Below are 22,780 nucleotides of genomic sequence, written 5' to 3'. Positions count from 1 at the left end.
AAAACACTTAGCACAGTGCCTGATAAGTGCTTCATACATTAGTTGTTATCTTTATTATCTTAAATACCATCACTAACATGAAATCTTTAATAATCACCAAGCAGATGGAATCTTTCCCTCTTTGCTTGGGGGCCCAGTACACTCTGTCATCCTCTTCTATGAATGATTGTCTTCTATTATACTCATAATTCATTCATTCATCCATCCTTCCATTAAACATCCACTTAAGTACTAAGTACTAGGGGCAAGATTAACCAATCACCATCTCTCACCACAAAGAAGCTCAATTCTAGCAGAGTGCACGGGCTATATCAAGGGCAAATGATAGCCTACCTTGAGTGATCTTAATAGCTGTGGGCCCAGCTGCCTGTTTTCTAAAGTTTTATTGGAACATAGTTATCCCCATTTGTTTATAAAGTGTCTACGCCTGCTTTGGAGGTACAATGGCAGAGTTAAGTAGGTCCAACAGAGACCCAATGACTCACAAACCTAGAACATTTATTATCTGGCCCTTTAAGAAAAAGTTTGCCAACCCTGGGGTAGTTTATAATTTTCTTTAGGAGATTATGTCTTTTCTACCTATGACTTCATGAGATCAATACAGATGCTCAATATATTTATAAAATAAAATTAGCAATCTACATGAGATATATGTAGTTATATTTTTATCCAAACTATTTATTTCAAATAGTAAATGGAATACTTCATTGCCTTAGCCATGCCAGATAACAGTGTACTGTTACCCAAATAAAAGTAATTCACAGTAAAATTACTGCTTGAGAAAGACACTTCTCACTAAATCATAAAGTATAAATTTCTTCTTCAAAATACCATCATTAAAAAATTATATTTTAAAGTAGTAAAATGAAAAAAAAAATAACCTGTTTAGCTCCCAAATCACATCTTAGAAAACAAGGAAACCCTTTATACTTACTGGAATACAGCTATATGGTCTCCCTTAACCTCTGCTTAAAAAGTTTCTTCTATAATTAAATATCAAATAACAATAATAATGAGGTATGATACAGAGAAAAGAACACTGGACCTAGAAGGCTTGAGTCTTTCTAGCTTAGCAGTTACTAGTCACAAAACCACTGGCAAGACACTGAATGTCTATATGCCTCAATTTCTTCAGCCCACAATATTGTACAGATATTCTAAAAACTATAATCAATAGAAATTCTTATGCAAAGGGCTATGAAAACAGGGGCCAATCTGTTATCATGAACGTCAAAGCACTAAATTAGAGAAAGTAGATTTAGCATTCTACAAGGCAACGCACAATCCCACCCACTTGACTAATTGTACACCACGAATATCCTGAATGGTAAGAAATGACCCAAGACATATTTCTAGAATTCCATTTTGCCCCATTTTAAGTTCTAGTGCTATCACTTGCCTGTTAAATGGAACATCTTGAAGAATTCGGTCACTGCAAAGTGAAAGGAGGCAATTCTTCTGTAACTAAAGAACCAAACGGAGAAAAAAAATCCTGAATAACATATTATTTTATTTTTTAAACAGGGGTAGACTCTATAAAAAAAAGAAAGATTGATAAAACACCACTTATTTCTTAAAACCTTTATTCTGCCTATCTACTGTTCAAAGACTGACTTCCACTGGGCCCATATTTGCATCGGCAGGCGGACTCTCAACCACTGCGCCACCAGGGAAGCCCGCACATTTTTTTTAATCTTTTCTATTACGTGAGAACTAGGGTAATAAATAGGATAACTCCAGCTAATTTCCCTCCCTTCTGGTGGCCTTTGGGTGGGTCCTATTTTGTCTTCTGTCCACCTGGCTTCCAGAGTCCATGAACACCAAAGCCTAAAGTTCATCTAGTTTGGCAATTGCTCTCAATGAGGGAAGCTGGCTTTAATGACCCACTCACCTATCTGGGTTGCCATTTTTACTTGGTTTTGCACCTTTGAGTATTTTTTACTAACTTGCCAAACTGTTCAAATTTTGAACAGTCCTGTCCTGAGGACAGGACAAGTTTTGTAGTCTACCTATACTGCTAGAAATAGAAAATCCATGTCTTACTCATTTCTCTATCCCAGTACTTAAGTACTGAGTACTTGAGTACTGAACCAGTACCTGGCTCAGAACAAAAGCTCTACGCCTATGCCTGTTTGCTGAAATTATCACTAACTCAAGGTCTAGGTGCAAGATGTTTTGTATGGCTTGCTTTATTTCCCTTAACATTTGGACTGAAATACTTTTAGGCAAGGAAAGCATTCTCTAGTTTTCTACTTCTCTATTGTCCTGCACTCAGTCACACCATAAATTTATTACTTCACAGCCTCCAAAGGCATTTGAATTTCCAGCCTTGGTCTACTAAAATGAACTGTATGGAGGTGGGAGATGGGTAAGAGACACTAAAAGGACTATTTGAACGGGAGTTCCCATATGCTTACCTGCTGGTGATTGGGAAAATGTTCCATGGCTTTGAGCAGCAAATGGGTCACATCAGCCAGGAGTCGCACAGGCATTCCTGCAGCAAGATCCTGCTTCGTTAAGTTAAACACACAAGCGCTTGCAGCAAGTTGCACTGGCAAATTCATAGGGTGGTTTCTCATCCCAGTAACCACAAGCTGGAAAAAAAAAATTAGTTCTTTTGATCCAACTTATAAATATAAGCTCTCTTCATATAGCAACATTACTTTGTTGATCTATAATAATTTCTAAGATGTCTTAAGTATCTTTTTTATCCTCACGTGCAGAACCTAGGACATAGCAGTTACTCACCAATATTTAGTTCCTGTTCACCTGGTCGAGGTAGGTATCAAGTTGTTCATGTCCAGAGATTTTTCTGTAAGGCTAAAGAATCTTTTCTATTCAGGGAAAACATCTTTGTATTTCCAAGACCTAGTTCAGGGCCTATTATATGCTAAGCACTAAACAAATTCTTACTGACTTGAAGAGAGTAAACCAGTAGCAACCTTCACTTTCAAATTCAACATTCAGTTCCTTAAGAACACTGCTAAAGTTAGAGTACCATAAAATCCATTCACTTCCCTCTGGCTGACATAACTACTTCTCTCCTTTTCCTCTCTCCTCAAATCCCCAACAAATTCTCCCCATTCCTCACTACTGGCTGAAGACCTTGCTTCCAGTTACCTTGAGAAAACTGAATCAATCATAAAAAACCTCAGATTCTCACTTCCACATGTACCTCCTTACCAGCATATACATGTGCATATGCTGTCTTCCTGCCTGTTACCATAAATGACCTTTTGGGGCTCCTCTCTAAAGGTAATCCCTCCACTTATATGCTAGATTCTTCCCTTCTTGTCTACTCAAGGACACTGCTTCAGCTGTTCTCCCCTTTCACTCCTGTATCAATTTTTTATTCTGTACTGGATCATTAATATCAGCATACAAACAAGCTATTTTTTTCTCCCATCCAAAAAAAGAAAAAAAAAAACAAACCACACACTTCTTCAGCCAGCTACCACCTTTTTTCTTTGCTCTCCTTTGCAAGAATCACATTTCTCTCTGCATCATTCTCTAAATGAATGAATGAATGAATGAGTAAATATTTCAGATCAGGACTAGAGGTCTGGTCCTTTGTTACTCAGGTTCACAGTAACCAAAACCAAAAAATGATAATGCATATACCAAGTGCCAACATCCTCTGGTATGTACATAGGAGGTGACAGATGTTGGGGATAACACCTTAGGACTTAAATGTTACTGGTTCCTTTCCAAACACCCCATTCTCAAAATCTAAGAAACTGGGAGGTTAAGGCATTTCTGGCTCTGACACTAACTTTCTGTTACTTAACCTCACAGACCCTCAGGTACATAATCTGTAAAACAGGAGATAAAACTTATCTCTTGGGATTGCCATGCCCACTAAATGAGGTATCAAATTTAATATAGTCCTATACTCATTGGTTTCTAAACTGAATGTGCATAAGGATTATCTTGGGGGATTATTAAAATGCAGATTCCTGTACCTCACGAATTCCTGAGGTACTCTAATTTTCCTTATAATTCCTGTACCCAGCCCTATTGAATCTAAATTTCTTGGCATGAGGTTCACAAATATACTTTTTATTTTATTTTATTTTATTTTGTTTTGTTTTGTTTTTTTTTGTTTTTTTGCGGTACGCGGGCCTCTCACCGCTGTGGCCTCTCCCGTTGTGGAGCACAGGCTCCAGACGTGCAGGCTCAGCGGCCACGGCTCACGGGCCCAGCTGCTCCGCGGCATGTGGGATCTTCCCGGACCGGGGCACGAACCCGTGTCCCCTGCACCGGCAGGTGGACTCTCAACCACTGCGCCACCAGGGAAGCCCTTATTTTATTTTTTTAAAGATTTATTTAATTTGTTTATTTATTTATGTATTTTTTGGCTGCGTTGGGTCTTCGTTGCTGCGCACTGGCTTTCTCTAGTTGCGGCGAGCGGGGGCTTCTCTTGTTGTGGAGCACAGGCCCTAGGTGTGCAGGCTTCAGTAGTTGTGGCTCACGGGCTCTAGAGCACAGGCTCCAGTAGTTGTGGCACAGGGGCTTAGTTGCTCTGTGGCATGTGGGATCTTCCCGGACCAGGGCTCGAACCCTTGTCCCCTGCATTGACAGGTGGATTCTTAACCATTACACCACCAGGGAAGACCCTTTTAAAGATTTTTTTTTGATGTGGACCATTTTCAAAGTCTTTACTGAATTTGTTACAATATTGCTTCTGTTTTATGTTTTGTTTTTTTGGCCACGAGGCATGTGGGATCTTAGCTCCCCAATCAGGGATTGAACCCGCACCCACTGCATCGGAAGGCAAAGTCTCAGCCACTGGACCGCCAGGGAAGCCTCTCACAAATATGCTTCTTAAAATAAGCAGTATCCCAGACTTCTGATGGAAAGAGGACCACATTCTGACAAACAATGCCCTAAGTAATCAACAAAATTAAGAATCCTCCTTTCTTGCCTTTCAAAAGCTGTCCTGGTTAATTGAGGAATAATGCAGACTAGTTACAAAAGCACAGGAGGTTCATAAATTGCATGGAAAATTTATGAACCTTATAAAATTCCAATATTGTATTTCTTAAAAAAGCCTATATGGAAGCAATACAGGGGTAATATACAAAGCAGTGTCCTGATTCCAGTCATATATTCCATTTTCTACTATAGCTGGTGAAAACATATCACAGTGATTACTGGTTTTAGATAGTTAAATATGAACTTGAAGGCATTTATATTGCTTAAATGAGACTACTATAAAACTTCAGTAACACTATGGAACTACTTCCTGTCATTCTCATTTATGGCTAATAACTGAAATTATACATTATCAACCCCATTACAAAAAAAAAACTAAATGCAAATTTGCACTAAGTTTCTTCACAAAACCATCATCTATCTAGGAAGACAATTTCAAATTTCTCATATGCAATTTCTTATTCTTACCTTTAAAATTTCTGGTTTTGTTTTTTCCATCACATGAGTCAGGCTAAAAAGGTGAAATAGAGCTTCCCGGACAAAGAATGCCCGTTCACTGTACCGCTTCAATGCTTCTGCAATCTGAGTTTCATTGGCTTCTCCAGACACCTTTGAACATAGACAGAAGATGAGTTTTTAGGATTCTTTTCAACCCTCTAACTGTCTCTATCCAAACATCATTTGTGTGGATGGCATCCACGGTAGCTTTGCAAAGCCTGAAACAAATGGGAATGATCACTTTCCAATCCATCCAGAAAAGTCATCCTATGGAGGTGTACATATGCTAAAGAGATGTATATTAGATAGGCTAAGACCCTACTATAAGTCTATGGGTAAAATTTTCTATACTGTACCTAAAATAAATCTCAAGATATGTAACACTATTTATAAGGTCTTACTACCCATGATTAGGCTCCTACTGCCTCTTAAGGTAACCCTTTCCCCCAACTCACAATATTATAACTACAGTGGCCTTTCTTTTATTTTTTTTTAATTTTTATAGCAGTGTGTACATGTCAATCCCAAACTCCCAATCTATCCCTCCCCCGCACCCTACAGTGGCCTTTCTTTCTGATCTTTCAATAAGCCAAGCTCTTTCCCAGGAAAAGGCTACTAAATACAATATCCTCTCTGAGTGAAATCTTCCTCTCTTTCTCTACCTAATTTCTAGTCATCCTTCCCATTTCAAATTAAATGATACTTCTCTAGAAAGGCCGTCTCTGACCCACCAATCTAAATCAGGTCTCCCTTGAAACACCTCCTTCATAGCCATTATCATAACCCCCCTAGTAGACTGACCTATTTACCACTATACCTCAACAGGGAGCGTTGTGTGTGGCTCATAATAAGCACTCAATAAATACTTATCAAATAAATGTATTAATTAATTTTCCCAGATTTATCAAGCTCCCACTCAGCATCAAGAGGTGCTGTTCAAAAGTAAGTTTAGGAATTTCCCATTTATACAGGTTAATATCCTTAAATGGTTCATATACCATTGGGTAATGAAATGTATATTAACAGGAAGTGGCTTTTTAGAAAAGTAATCCAACTAATGAGTAAAAAAAGAGGGCTTCCCTGGTGGCGCAGTGGTTAAGAATCTGCCTGCCAATGCAGGGGACATGGGTTCGAGCCCTGGTCTGGGAAGATCCCAAATGAGGCAGAACAACTAAGCCTGTGCGCCACAACTACTGAGCCTGAGCTCTAGACCCCGTGAGCCACAACTACTGGGCCTGCATGCCACAACTACTGAAGCCTGCGTGCCTACAGCCCGTGCCCCGCAACAAGAGAAGCCACTGCAATGAGAAGCCTGTGCACTGCAACGAAGAGTAGCCCCCACCACAACTAAAGAACCCCATGCACAGCAATAAACACCCGATGCAGCCAAAAATAAATAAACAAAACTCTTTAAAAGAAAGAAACTTCTAGAATATCACCATGATCTCCAATGAATAACTAGGTGTTGAGTGTCAACAACTGCTAAAAATCACAGGAAGAAAAACAACCAGACATTATGTACTTCCTTAATGAAAGAGCGTAACACCTGAGGGTCCTGCCAAAGGGATCAAACATGAGTTTGATTAAGTCACTAAATCCAACTACCAATCTGCAGAAAATACAAAGTCAGTGAAACATGCACTACAAGCATACAATCAAGAAAACCCAGGTTGAGGGAGACTCTACAAATCAAAGGGCTGGATGCGTTAATACACAAATTATAAGGAAAAGAAAGGGATGGAGAGGGAACTTATAAAAGATACTCAAAAGACATATAATTTTGAAAAATGGGTAAGATTAAGTGCCTAAAGGTAAACAGTTGGATGATAAACTATTTAAAAGAGCAAGGACATGATTATCATTAAAGTCTGGACAGAGATTACTTTTGTGGGGAAGGAGGGAGTTGTGATCAGCTTGTAGCTGACAAGTTCTATTTATTAACCTGAGTGATGGTTTCAAGTGTGTTCACCTTATTTTCACTCATTAAGGTATACATTTGTTATTTATGGTCTTTGCATCTGTCTTATTTTACAAAAAGGTAAAAAAACACACAAAAAAACCAAAAACAAAACCCAAAACCCTGCTGTTCAGAGAGAATCTTCTCATTAAGGTGGAAGACTGTCTTTTTTTGGCAGTACCATTATAAAAGGTGACACAAAAATAAACATTTTTAAAATATATTACACAGTAACTAGGTTTTATATGAACATAGAGTATTCAGGCAGGAATATGCAGCTTTGAGGAAATGAAGGGCTGCATCATGGCTGACATTTCAAACACTGAAAGGATATGCTACAAAGGTCTAATAAGAATTAGACTACAGTACAGATGTGTACCAAGTGACACAAAGGCACGTTTTGAGCATTTGTAAGATTGTAGGAATAACAGTGGAAGTTTCTTTACAAAATGCTTTTTAAACTATTTATGTATAATATACATACATAAACATTGGTCTTGACTATGTATTCACATATATAAGCAGTTATTGAATAATAAAAACTTTCCAAGTGTTCAGTTCTTTTGGAATCACCCTGAACTTTTTCTTAGATTTTCTTAGATTTGGAAAGACACTGAATTATTACATGAGATAAAAAAGATTGTATGAGGGAAAACACATTAACAATAACTTCATCAGACTTCATCAGTCCACATTTGGTTGATTCCAACAGCTTTATATTAACTTACATGAAATGTAACTTCAAGTTACCTTTAAATATAAAATTAAAGAACTTTTTCTTTTTTTGTGTGTGGTACACGGGCCTCTCACTGTTGTGGCCTCTCCCGTTGCGGAGCACAGGCTCCGGACGCGCAGGCTCAGCGGCCGTGGCTCACGGGCCTAGCCACTCCGTGGCATGTAGGATCTTCCCAAACCGGGGCACGAACCTGTGTCCCTTGCATCGGCAGGTGGACTCTCAACCCCTGCGCCACCAGGGAAGCCCAAAATTAAAGAACTTTTGTTACTGGAATGTAAATACTCTAAACCAAATTTCATTGCCTGTATGTTTATTCAGTGATCAACACTTCTGTAGCCAGTGATAAACCCTCAAATCAAGCAATCTGGCTCCCCAAACTAAACGCATCTTCAATTCAATCAATTTCGTATGCTAGATCAAAAAAAAAACGAACAAAACAAAACAAACAAGTGTCTGTATGCACTAGTTTCTGCAAACAATTTAAAACAGAGAAAATATCCCTAACCACTAAATTAAGCCTTATTAATATTTAATATATGGATTAAAACTAAAATGTATATTTTAAGGAAAAACTTTCTTGTAGCACTCAGTATATAACTCTATTATAGCATTTCTTACAATGGATTAAAGCTATTTTTAAATTGGTCTGCCTCCTCTCCACGAGACTAGAATTCCTCAAGGGCAGAGGCCTTAGCTCAGACATCTTTAAAAAGTTCTTAGAGTTTTTTAAAATGGATTGACTCCTTTGCTTAAAAAAACTTATATGTACCTTCACTGGATGTTGATTACTGCTGTTTAATATAAGAGTCTTAGTTCTCAAGGGAGAAGTCTAGGCTAGAGATATAAATTTAGGAGTCATCAGCATATAGGTTTAGGGCCTGGGAGATTAGGAAGAACCAATAAAGGAAATTGAGGGTGAGTCCAAAAAGTAGGGAAAAAAACAAGACAAATCTGATATCCTAGGAACTAAGTAAAAAAAGTATTTCAAGAAGGAGGACAAGATCAACTGTGTCAAATGACACTTTAGATCAAATAAGATGACAACTGAGAATATTGGGTTTAGCACACAACCAGTGATTCTCAGGAACTGGGAACCACAGCTTGGTAAATAACCCCAGAGTCTAGGAATGAGGCAGCCAAAAAACATAAGAGTCCTAATTGTGGAGAAGTGGAAGGTTCAAGAAACTGATGCTTACAGATGAATAAATTGGGTAGGGAAACAGAGATGACAGAGTTGGTAATTCTGTGGTAAAAAAACCATCTGTGTTGGGACTAGAAACAGAGTAAAGGAAAGAACTAAGATTCTCAAATACAGGCAATGAGATGTAGTAGAAAGGACACATACCAGGCTCATCAGCTGGCTGTGACCCTTAAGAAAGCCATTCCCTCCCACTGAGGACAATACTTCCCACACAGAGTCAAGAGATCAAAATAAATAATATATATGAAAGTGGAAAAAAACAAAACTTTTGTTCTTATAACCACCCACTAACAGTATAATATAATGCCTCATAAGGAATACTGGGGAGTCACACTGTCTCTATTTCCTGCATCTTTCAGTGTGATCTAAAAAACATATAAAGCCAAAAATGTCAACCTAAACTAGTTTAATTTAAAGCATCACAATACTAAGACAATCATTTAAGACAAGATTTTCATCAACTTTGCTAACTTGGAAAATTCTAAAAAAGGAGACAAAGCAATCTCAGCTCTCTTCCCTTAACATGACCTATTATTTTTCAGCTCTCAAATTAGTAGTCAAACAAATAGTTTAAAAGAAACATCAAATTTTTGGCCAAGAGGTACATGAAAAGATGCTCAACATTACTAATTATCAGAGAAATGCAAATCTAAACTCCAATAAGATATCTCACACTGGTCAGAATGGCCATCATCAAAATATCTACAAATAATAAATGCTGGAGAGGGTGTGGAGAATAGGGAACCCTCTTGCACTGTTGGTGGGAATGTAAATTGATACAGCCACTATGGAGAACAGTATGGAGGTTCCTTAAAAAACTACAAATAGAATTACCATATGACCCAGCAATCCCACTACTGGGCATATACCCTGAGAAAACCATAATCCAAAAAGAGTCATGTACCAAAATGTTCATTGCAGCTCTATTTACAATAGCCAGGTCATGGAAGCAACATAAATGCCCATCAACAGACAAATGGATAAAGAAGATGTGGTACATACATACAATGGAATATTACTCAGCCATAAAAAGGAACGAAATTGGGTCATTTATAGAGACATGGATGGACCTAGAGACTGTCATACAGAGTGAAGTAAGTCAGAAAGAGAAAAACAAATATTGTATATTAATGCATATACGTGGAATCTAGAAAAATGGTACAGATGAACCTGTCTGCAAGGCAGAAATAGAGACACAGATGTAGAGAACAAACGTATGGACACCAAGGTGGGAAAGGAAGGGTGGGATGAATTGGGAGATTGGGATTGACATATATACACTAATATGTATAAAACAGATAACTATTGAAAAAAAATAAACATCAACTTTTGTGTATAGTTGAATAAAGGACAAAGTTCCAATGATCTCTATTTTTAAAAAATTATTTTAAAACAATGATTCTCCACTTTAGCTGCATATTACAATCACCCAAGGAGCCTTAAAAAATACTGATGTCTGGATCCCACCTCCCTGTGGTTCTGATTTAATTGCTCAAGTTCCTCAGATGATTTTTTTTAATTAAAATTTTTTCCAGCTTTACCAAGATATATATTATAATGCATATATCACAAATACATCATGTAAGTTTAATGTGTAAAATATGAGTTGATACATGTAAATATTGCAAAATGATTACCATGACGTGGTTAGTTAACACATCCTTCATCTCAAATAATTACACTCCAGGTAATTTTAATTACAGTCAAGGCTGAGAATCACTGCTTCAATGTTTACAGAGGTAGAAACTAGATGATAGCAAATAAAGTAGGTGTTTCCTAAAGCCAAGATTTCAAAGTAATAACAGTTCCATTTGTGAAATCAAACTTGTTTCACAGAGGCATTGTGGAACACAGATGTCCTACTAGCCTCAACTAAAAAACCTAGGCTAGGGCTTCCCTGGTGGCACAGTGGTTGAGAGTCCACCGGCCGATGCAGGGGACACGCGTTCGTGCCCCGGTCCGGGAAAACCCCACGTGCCGCGGAGCTGCTGGGGCCGTGAGCCATAGCCGCTGAGCCTGTGCTCCGCGACGGGAGAGGCCGCGGCAGTGAGAGGCCCGCGTACCGCGAAAAAAAAAAAACCCAAAGGACACAGGTCAAGCTCACCTCTTCTGGGAAATCCTTCCGAAACTCCCAGTACACAGAGATAAGAATTCTTTCCCTTTGATTTTTTTACAGTTCTTTACTGTCTGACCCACTTCTTAGGGAGTTAAGTAACACTAAAATAGTAATTTACATGTTTATATTTCCTTTACCAACAAGCCCTGTGCTAGAAATCTATCTTGTTCCATAACAAGTTGTATGTAAGTTCCTCAAACTTCTTGCTGCCCTGCACCTGTCTTATGTGACCTTGCGAAATCTGGCCCTGGCACCTACTTCTCCAGCCTCACTTTATCGCTCTGCAACTTCAACTTCTTACTCTGGAACTCTAGCCACAGTGGCCTTCTTGCAGTTCCTTGGATGTACCATGCTCCTTCCTACCACACATCTTTTGCATATATCATTCTCGCTGCCTGGAATTTCCTCTACCAAGCTACTCATCCATAAGATCTTCACTCATTCATCAAGTCCTCAGAGAAGCCTTAAACTAAGTCGAGTCTCTCTGTTAAACATTCTCAAAAGCAGTATTGTATATCTTCTAGATTCTCAGCACTATGCAGTTTAAAGCATATGTATGTATGCATATTATATGTTAATATATGTATATCAGGACTCCCCTGGTGGCTCAGTGGTTAAGAACCCGCCTGCCAATGCAGGGCACACGGGTTCGAGCCCTAGTCTGGGAAGATCCCACATGCCGTGGAGCAACTAAGCCCATGTGCCACAACTACTGAGCCTGCACTCTAGAGCCCGCGAGCCACAACTACGGAAGCCCACGTGCCTAGAGCCCGTGCTCCACAACAACAGAAGCCACCGCAATGAGAAGCCCACGCACTGCAACGAACAGTAGCCCCCGCTCACCACAACTAGAGAAAGCCTGCACACAGCAACGAAGACCCAATAAATAAATAAATGAATAAATAAATAAAATACAAAAAAATATGTATATGAAATATAAATATATTTAAAGCATATATCCATGACATATGAAACTTCATTGTTTGACTCCCTCACTAAATTACAAGCTCCATGAGGGCAAGAGCATGCCTGTTTCGCCTCACCATCAAATCCCCATGTCCAGCACAGTTCAGAGTATGCACTTAATAAAATAGTTATTGAATGAATAAAAAAGAGTGACTCAAAATAATTTCTTACATTCTATTTTTTAAAGTCTACATTTACAAATAATCTAAGAACTGAAATGTTTTAAAATGTTTATAACTAAACTTCCCTTCTCCTTTTTTGAGATCAATAATGGTTGCACAAAAAAAAGGAACCCTCCTACACTGTTGGTAGGAATGTAAATTGGTGTAGTCACTATGGAAAACAGTATGGAGGTTCCTTAAAATACTAAAACTACTGTTACCATATGATCCAGCAATCCCACTCCTGGGCATATAACTGGAGAAAACTATAATTCGAAAAGATACATGCACCACAATGCTCACAGCAGCACTATTTTACAATAGCCAAGATATGGAAGCAATCTAAATGTCCATCAACAGAAGAATAGATTAAGAAGATGTGGTATATATACACGATAGAATACTACTCAGCCATAAAAAAGAAAGAAATATTGCCATTTGCAGCAACATGGATGGACCTAGAGATTATTATACTAAGTGAAGTAAGTCAGACAGACAAAGGCAAATAGCATATATCACTTATATGTGGAATCTAAAATATGAGACAGGGGCTTCCGTGGTGGTGCAGTGGTTAAGAATCCAAATGCCAATGCAGGGGACACTGGTTCGAGCCCTGGTCCAGGAAGATCCCACATTCTGCAGAGCAACTAAGCCCGTGCACCATAACTACTGACCCTGCGCTCAAGACCCTGCAAGCCACAACTACTGAGCCCACGTGCCACAACTACTGAAGCCCGCATGCCTAGAGCCCATGCTCCGCAACAAGAGAAGCCACTGCAGTGAGAAGCCCGTGCACAGCAATGAAGAGTAACCCTCACTCGCTGCAACTAGAGAAAGCCTGCGCGCAGCAATGAAGACCCAACGCAGCCAAAAAATAAAATAAAATAAATTTATTTTAAAAAATGAGAAAAATGAACTTATGTATGAAACAGAAACAGACTCACAGACACAGAAAACAAATTTATGGTTTCCAAAGGGGAAAGAGGGAGGGATAAATTAAGAGTTTGGGATTAGCAGATACAAACTACTATATACAAAATAGATAAACAACAAGGTCCTATTATATAACACAGGGAACTATATTCAATATCCTGTAATAAACCATAATGGAAAAGAATATAAAAAAGAATTACTTTGCTGTATATAAGAGACTAATACAACATTGTAAATCAACTATACTTCTATAAAAAATAAATAAAATAATGCTCAAAAAAGATACCTTGTAATTTTGGTCACAGTTTTCATTTCTAGGCCATCCCTGACTCTGCCCCCGGTAGGATCAAATGATACTTCTGCTTAAGCGGTATAGGAAGTAGGGGAAGAAAAATGGGGCTCTGGAATTAGACAGATGTAGATCCAAATGTTGGTTCTAACTAATAGTAAATCATGGGCTTCCCTGGTGGCGCAGTGGTTGAGAGTCCTCCTGCCTATACAGGGGACACGGGTTTGTGCCCCAGTCCAGGAAGATCCCACGTGCCGTGGAGCAGCTAGGTTCGTGAGCCATGGCCGCTGAGCCTGCGCGTCCGGAGCCTGTGCCCCGCAACGGGAGAGGCCACAACAGTGAGAGGCCCGCGTACCACAAAAAAAAAAAAAAATCATGTAATTTCTATGACTCTGTTTCTCACCTATAAAATAGAGTTAATACCTATCTATAGATATTAGCATATACAATATAAAGCACATATAGGATACAATGTATGTTAGAAGAATATTAGTTTTCCTTAACTTGTTATAATTCTATCCTTCAAAGTCTGATTCAGATACCATCTTCTATCAAGTCTAAAATTCTCCAGCTAGAAAAAATTTCTCCTACTTTCTTACAGCAACTACACTGATCCTTGGCTTTATAGTTATAACATCACTACTACTATCAGGCTCCTTGGAGGCAAATCCTATATCTTTTTCATCTTTGAATCCCAAGCTGTACCAAGTCCAACAGATGTTTCCTAAACGGAATTTAAACAATTAGGCATGAGAAACCTTAAGAAAAACAAAATTTTACCATTTCTACAATAGACATCTCCTTGGAGAACTTGCTCTCCCATCAGATACTCAATTCAACAAGGAGCATCCCTTGTTTCTTTGAAGTGATCCTTTAGAAATGGTATGTTTAAGTGGTTCAAAATATCTAAACATTATCATCATGTGAACTATCATTTATCCAGGGCCTACTATATGACTTCCACTTTACATATATAATTATTAATCTTCAGAAGAATTTTGCAAGGTACGAATCATATCTATTTCATAAATAAATGTAAATTCAAAAAAGTTACAGCATAGCTTGCTCTGGGTTGTGAAGCAAGTAAGCTGGGATTTTAATTAGGACTCTAACTCTAAAGCAAGCCCTTTCCACTATATAATGTCCTGTTTCATGAACATGTTCCATGTGTTATTAGACATTCACCTTAATGGAGTCTTATGCAACTAAAACATTGGTCAGCCAGACAAAGGAATATATTTTTAAAGTCTAACCTTCAAATGTCCTTCGCCTGTGAGGAATTCAGAGTAGCCAGCGTCAGTGGCCAGCAAACCTACAAACTGCATGCTGGGCCGTTGTTGTATAAAGGCTTCGACAGCTTTATCTGTCACATGCTTCCTCCCAGAGACATCCAGGGAGACGAGGTTGGGCAGGATGTCCTTTTGTTCTAGTAATCGAAGAGCTATGTCTGATGTAAACTGTTTATCATCTGAAATATCAAGATGATTCAGATGTCTTAGTTCCCGAACAACATCCAGTATCTGGGTAGTTGTCATTTTTAAACATTTCAAGTGATGCATGGTTAGAGACTTGAGTCGGTCTTTGCAGGCCAGCAGAGCCGTGATGTCTGTGATCGAGGTGTTAGAAATATCCAGGCTCTCTAATCTTGGCAATGAGGCAACTTCAGCCAGGTCTTCATTATAAAAGAGAACGTTGGTGATGCTTAATGCTCGAAGGCCAGAAAGCCGGCTAAAGCACCGTTCATAAGGATCTTCGAGTGAGAGAGTTAATGAATTCAGCACTAGGCACTGGAGATTTTGCTGGATCCATTTGTTACTGCCAAGCCCACTGATAATGTCTGTAATTGTGATATCAGCATTCACACCTGTGGCATCAAGTTCCACTAACTTGTGGTGGCAGAAGGCTTTCCGGAACGCAACGGCAGAGATCTTGGCTTTGCGAATGCAAGCTCGTTTTAAGCGCATCTGGTTGCCCCTAAAAATACCTACAGTTGCATCATTCAGGAGACCTAGGAAAAAACAAGCAACATTTTAACTTCAAAAAACGGTTAAAGGGTAGCTAAAATTTCCAAAGCACTCCCATGTAACAATATTTCATTTAACTGACATAACAATTCAGTGAGGTAAGAACATGATTATCTACAATTTATAGATGAGTAAACTGGGGTTCAAAAAAGTGGCCTTCCGGGCTTCCCTGGTGGCACAGTAGTTGAGAGTTTGCCTGCCGATGCAGGGGACATGGGTTCATGCCCCGGTCTGGGAAGATCCCACATGCCACAGAGTGGCTGGGCCCATGAGCCATGGCCGCTGAGCCTGTGCGTCTGGAGCCTGTGCTCCGCAACGGGAGAGGCCACAACAGTGAGAGGCCGGCGTACCGAAAAAAAAAAAAAAAAAAGTGGCCTTCCAAGAGCACAGAAATAGCACATGGCAGAATCAGGACTGTGGTAGACACTATTGATATTTATTAACATCTGGTTCTCCTCCCCTTCCTGGACACACGGACAACTACGTTTCCCAACCTACCCTTGGACTTAGATGGGGCTATGTGCCTAGATCTAGCCAATGGTATACCAGAGCCAAGTACGAAGTATCATGAAAGCAAAGAAAAGGAAATAATCCATGATGCCTGGAGATCTGAAAAAGACTTCATGGAAAAGGTGATCTTTGAGAAAGTCCTTCAAAGATGAAGGAAAAGTTCAAAGATAGAGAAAGAAGGTGAGGGGAATTAAATGAAGAATAAACAGCATCAACAAAGCCTTAGAATACCTATGGCAAATCATTATGCTGTACACCTGAAACTAATATAATGTTACGTGTCAATTATATCTCAATTTAAAAAATAGAAAAAAAAAAAAAACCAGCCTTATAGATGTGAAAGCCCAGCACACAGTTAGAAAACAACAAGTAGTTCTACACTGCTTGAACATAAGAAACAGCTAGAGCTATAAGGTGTCTCCCTGGTAAAGAGAGGAAAAAGAATTATAGGGGAAAACCTAGATATGAGTGAGAACATGGTACATTTCTGGAAATTTAAGTATGGAAGTGGGAAGAGAAAAGAAATGAGGCTAGATCACTCTGAAAGGTGAAGAGAAGAAACCAGACCAGCTAGGGGTCTTGGGACACAAAGAACAATACGTTGGATACTGGGTTTTTTCCTTGCACCATACATCCCAGGCTTAAAGTCAAAGAAGTGGACAATTGGTAAATACCAACAAGCACACACAAAAGTAGCTCCCCCCCAAAATCTGCTCACTCTAGCCAAAGTATCAGGAATGGGGCAGCCTAGCAAGGCAGGCAACTTTTAGACAGTAACTACTTTACTTCAGTCAAACACCAAAGAAAAAACTGTGGCCACACCCTCATCCACACCAGCAAATGCCAAGAGGGGAACCTAGACTTTCAATCTTGCTGTAACTAGTTGCCCCAGTCTCCCCACAGGGAGGTGTTACAGAAGGCTGAGTAGGGAGCCAGGACTTTCACGTCCATCTGGCAGTAATGAGGTGCTCCTCCCCCTCAGTGCTGGAGTGGTATCAAAGGAAGCCTAGTAGAGAGTCGAGACTTCATCACTGCCCAACAGTAAGTAATGAGGTCACCTCACCCCAACATGCTGTCAGTGGAGGCCAACTGAAGAAGAGAAATGAGGTACTCATACCTCCGTCAGCTAGGGCAGTATCAGTAGAGACCTAGTGGGGAAACAGAACGCCAATCCCCTGCACAGCAATAATGAGGAGCCCCAAGTCTTGGGTGTCAACAGAAGTCAAGTGGGGAACCAGAATATTATCCCAATCTGGCGATAACAAGGCAGTGCCTCCAGCTTCCACTGCTCAAGTGGTGTCAGAAACACAGACTAAAACAGTAGTGTCATGTAGTCTCCAAAACAGTAGTCTCCAAAATGTCCAGATTTCAATAAAAATTCACTCATCATACAAAGGACCAGTACGATCTCAAACTGAAAAAAGACAATCTATAGATGTCAACACTGAAATAACAGAAATGTTACAATTATTTTATGAAGATCTTAAAGGAGCCATCATAAAAAAGCTAAAGTGTGCAATTACAAACATGCTTGAAACAAATGGAAAACAAAAAGTCTCAAAAAAGAAATAGAAGATATAAAGAAGAACCAAAGGGAGGGCTTCCCTGGTGGTGCAGTGGTTAAGAATCCGCGTGTCAATGCAGGGGACACGGGTTTGAGCCCTGGTCTGGGAAGATCCCTCATGCAGCGGAGCAACTAAGCCCGTGCGCCACAACTACTGAGCCTGCACTCTAGAGCCCATGAGCCGCAACTACTGAGCCCGCATGCCACAACTACTGAAGCCTGCACGCCCAGAGCCCATGCTCTGCAACAAAGAGAAGCCACTGTAATGAGAAGCCCATGCACCAAAACTAGGAGTAGCCCCCACTCACCACAACTAGAGAAAGCCCACGTGCAGCAATGAAGACCCAATGCAGCCAAAAATAAATAAATAAAATAAACAAAGGAAAATTTTAGAATTGAAAAATACAGTAATGGTTGGGCTAAACAACAGAACAGAAGGAACAGAGGAAAGAATCAGTGAACTAAAAGATTAAAAAATAGAAATTACCCAAACCTAAAGAACAAGAAAAAAAATAGACTAAAAAAAAAAAAAATGGAACAGAGCTATTTGTCCCAGAGGAGAAACAGGGTAGGGTTGAAAAAGTATTTGAAGAAATAATGACTACATACCTATCAAAATTACTGAAATAAAAAATAGTAATAACACCAAATGCTGGCAAAATGCAGAGAAACTGGGTCAGTCTTATATAGTTACGAGTGTAAAATGGCGAAGCCACTTTGGAAACAGTTTGGCAGTTTTTTAAAACCTAAACATGCAACTACCATGCAACCCAACAGTAGCACTCCTGGGTATTTATCCCAAAGAAATTAAAACTTATGTCCAAATAAGACCTGTACATGGATGACTACAGCATTATAATATTCATAATATTAGATATTATATTCACAATAGCTAATAGATATTATATTCATAATAGCTAACAGTTAGACATTATATTCATAATAGCTAAATAGCATTATCATTAGGTGGTAAAATTCTTATTCTGATTCCTAGCTTTTATCCACACATTTCCTGGAAGATTTTTAGCTTTGAGACAACAGACACAATGAGCAAAGATTATGACAAGAGAATCACAGAACCAAATAAGTAAAACTCTTTAGTGTCAGTCTTATTTTAATAAGGATTGCCACCAATATCATTAATCCTTTGAGTCGGGTATATAAGTAAAATTTTTTAATGTAAATAAATTATTTTTTTAAATCATTATGCTATTAGAAAAAATATATTATCAATTTTAAAAGCATTCATAGGGAATTCCCTGGTGGTCCAGTGGTTAGGACTCCACGCTCTCACTGCCAGGGGCCTGGGTTTGATCCCTGGTCAGGAAACTAGGATCCCACAAGCCGCATGGCACAGCAAAAAAAAAAGAAAAAAAAAATTCACAGAACAACTTTTTTCCCATTTTATTATGAAAATTTTCAAACACACAAACATTTATCAAACAACTTTCTTTTTTTTTTGTTTGTTTGTTTTGCGGGTACGCAGCCTCTCACTGTTGTGGCCTCTCCCATTGCGGAGCACAGGCTCCGGACGCGCAGGCTCAGCGGCCATGGCTCACGGGCCCAGCCGCTCCGCTGCATGTGGGATCTTCCCAGACCGGGGCACGAACCTGCGTCCCCGGCATCGGCAGGCGGACTCTCAACCACTGCGCCACCAGGGAAGCCCTATCAAACAACTTTTTAAAATTGTGACAAGAATTTGTTCTTTTACATATTAGCAGTATCCACTCCCGACTGAAGGTGGGTATGATTTTTACAAAGAGATTAAATAATTCAGAACACTTTTTGGTGAAAAAGGCAGGAAATCACACTGGGGAAACACAAATGGGGACAGCACATTGTTTCTCTGACTCTCACTTTCCTCATCTGAAGGCAGTTTGAAAAAAAGAGGTAGAAAACACATTCTGATCAAGCATATAGCCTCCCCAAGACATTACTCTGGAGGACAATTATTTAGTTACATTTACTTAAAAACTACTTTCATTACTTTATCCATATAAAGCATTTGCCACAGTCCCTGGTATATAATAGGCATTCAATAAATGTTAGCTGCTATTATTAACCAATAGTAGTCATATTTCAAAAGGAATCTGGCAAAGTTAAAACTTCAGTTAACATTTATTCTTTTGATTGACAAGACCAGTTATATATATAAATATTTAAATTGAGCTTGGTAAGTGTAATCATTCAATTGAGACCAGAAAGAAATGTTAGCACTGGCATGATCTCTTAAATTGTTGTGCAGCTTTGTAGGGGACCTTTAACTTTTTTTTTTTTTTTGCGGTACGCGGGCCTCTCACTGCTGTGGCCTCTCCCGTTGCGGAGCACAGGCTCCGGACGCACAGGCTCAGCGGCCATGGCTCACAGGCCCAGCCGCTCCGCGGCATGTGGGATCCTCCCGGACCAGGGCATGAACCCGTGTCCCCTGCATCGGCAGGCGGACTCTCAACCACTGCGCCACCAGGGAAGTCCAGGGACCTTTAACTTTAACATGGATAATATCTACTGAAATTTACCCTAGTTCCTTTGGCAGGTTGGAAGAATTCAAAGACACTACAGACTTGAGCAGCTTAGTGAAAACCAAGGAATGTAGGTATCTTCTTCTTCCCTAAATTATTCCAAAATACCTCAATTACAGCCTTATTTCTCCCACCTTTCCTTGGAATGCATTATCTGCATTTGTGTTCGCTCTCCTCCTTCTCTCTCTCCCTCTCTCTCCCTCTTCCTCCCTCCCTCCCCCCCTCCCTCCCTCTCCCTCCCTCTCTCTCTCTCTCTCTCTATATATATATATATATGCTAGATAATGGTATACACTTTTGCTGCAACTTTAAATATATATGCCAGATAATGGTATACACTTTTGCTGTGACTTTAAGTATACATAATAAATGTATATATGTAATATTTAATAAAATATAATATTTATAAATATATTTATGTTATTGGATTGTCCAAAAAGTTTGTTTGGGTTTTTCTGTAAGATGTTTTGGCCAACCCAATAGATGTGTATGTGTCTGTGTGTATCTACATATTTAAAGTCACAACAAAAGTGTATACCATCATCAGGCATCTCGGAGCACGAATACCTCTAATGTAGGTATAGGAAGGTTGTGTGGCAGTGAAAATAGCATAGATTTAGAATCAAACAGATCTGCATTTGAACCACGACAGTTATTAACACTGTGACTCTTAACAAGTTACATCTCTGAACCTCAGTTTCCTTATATAAATTGGATAAAAATAGCTATGTTACAGGTTTTTGAGAAAAGTCAAATTCAAGAAAAGCATATAAAATGCTTGGCATTATTACATGAAAGAGGCAATCAATAAATGATAATTATCATTACTGCCACGTTTCCATTCTATTTTATAGTTGTGGGAAAATTGTGTTTCTTACTTGTAAGAGTTTATACACCCTAAATATATAAAGGCATTATATCTCTTTCAACTTAAAACTTACATAGAGGTAACAAAAATTATCAATATACATAACCAGAATTTCACAGATAAATCTTTCATAATTTATTTTCAGAATTTGTTCTTGAAAACAGAAGTAATAAATTAGCTATGATTTCCCATTTCAAAGGTCAAAAGCAGAAACTAGTTTTTCCATAGTAGTATTTATTGATCTTCCTGCTGCCAAATGGTAATGTAAGGTGTTTTAGACCAGCAGACTTCTAAACTGCTATTTTGGAAGAGAAGTTGTTTTTGCCTTGAAAATGGCTCCTCAAAACAAAACAATATAGAAGAAACAAACAAAAAAATGATTTGCCACATTAGAAAATAAAAATGCTTATCACAAATTATAAAGTAAGTGGCAGGATTGGCAAAAATAAATGAATTCCTTTTCCTAGAATTAGGGTTTTCTGTTATTTCTACAAAAATCATTAAATGGCCACAGTAGCATTTCAAAATCCAATGCCAATTAACAGCACATAATTTTTGTTTCCTCTATTTATTTCATTTCTTACCATGAAAAGCCATGGTCTGAAGCAGCCGATCAGCCACCTCCTGTGGGAATACTCCAGGTTCCTGCAGACACAGTGTTCCATCTTGCCTTGCTGAGCAGAACTTCTCAAGGTGAGTAGTCAGGAAATTCAAGCAGATATCAAGTAAGGAATAAGGAGATGCCTCCTCCTTGGATCCCAGGAAGAAACAAAGGGAAAACAAAAGCCAACAAGTTAGTTTCCAGAAAAGTGGAGGAACAAAATATTCATTTCCTTGTTCAACAAGTACTTTTATACAAATGTCTACCTTGTGCTAGATACGATACCGTGTTAGACAGTGGGAATACAACATGTGGTCCGTGTTCTCAAGAAGCAGGAAAAGAGAAACATTTAAACAAATATTTACATAAAGTCTATTAAATACTAAATATAGAGGATATATTGGGTAGTCACATAAGCACATAGCAGAGTACCCTAATCAGTCAAGGATGGTCAGGGAAGACCTCAGAGGCACAGCAGATTAATCTTCCTAACTTACCAGCCCTAAATTACCCTCTACTGTTCAAAATGTCAATGGACTTCATGGAGCTGGAGACAAAAGACAAAATTCTTAGATTGTTAGAAAGACGATGCCTGAGTCCTTCCAAAATCTAGCCCCAATTTACTTTCCAAGTTAATCTCCCACAAAATTCCTATCCCAACCTAATAGTTCAAATATGATCAGTTTATTTAGGTAAAAGAATGTGCTGTAGGGCTTCCCTGGTGGCGAAATGGTGGAGAGTCCGCCTGCCGATGCAGGGGACACAGGTTTGTGCCCCGGTCCGGGAGGATCCCACATGTCACAGAGCGACTGGGCCCGTGAGCCATGGCCACTGAGCCTGCGTGTCTGGAGCCTGTGCTCTGCAACGGGAGAGGCCACAACAGTGAGAGGTCCGCGTAACGC

At 39.2% G+C, this 22,780-nt stretch overlaps 1 protein-coding gene across 3 annotated transcripts in view; it reads right to left on the bottom strand.

Moving 5' to 3' along the window:
• ZYG11B (zyg-11 family member B, cell cycle regulator) overlaps window positions 1-22,780 on the bottom strand; it is a 76,238-nt gene that overhangs the window by 29,943 nt on the left and 23,515 nt on the right. For 2 of the 3 annotated variants that reach the window (XM_024739285.1, XM_024739284.1), the window contains 5 exons: window positions 21,862-22,027; window positions 15,046-15,800; window positions 5,404-5,544; window positions 2,418-2,594; window positions 1,400-1,464 (listed from right to left, as the gene is read on the bottom strand). In XM_024739285.1, the coding sequence (XP_024595053.1) occupies window positions 1,400-1,464; window positions 2,418-2,594; window positions 5,404-5,544; window positions 15,046-15,800; window positions 21,862-22,027 (1,304 nt within the window). Of the gene's footprint in view, window positions 1-1,399; window positions 1,465-2,417; window positions 2,595-5,403; window positions 5,545-15,045; window positions 15,801-21,861; window positions 22,028-22,375; window positions 22,542-22,780 lie in introns of those variants that run through there. The other variant, XM_024739286.1, reaches the window with a different exon arrangement.

The sequence above is a fragment of the Neophocaena asiaeorientalis genome, unplaced genomic scaffold (genome assembly GCF_003031525.2).
Source record: "Neophocaena asiaeorientalis asiaeorientalis breed wild unplaced genomic scaffold, Neophocaena_asiaeorientalis_V1.1 scaffold138, whole genome shotgun sequence".
Classification (NCBI taxonomy): domain Eukaryota; kingdom Metazoa; phylum Chordata; class Mammalia; order Artiodactyla; family Phocoenidae; genus Neophocaena; species Neophocaena asiaeorientalis.
The sequence above is the reverse complement of the archived record's forward strand: the minus strand, read 5'-3'. Positions and strand labels throughout refer to the sequence as shown.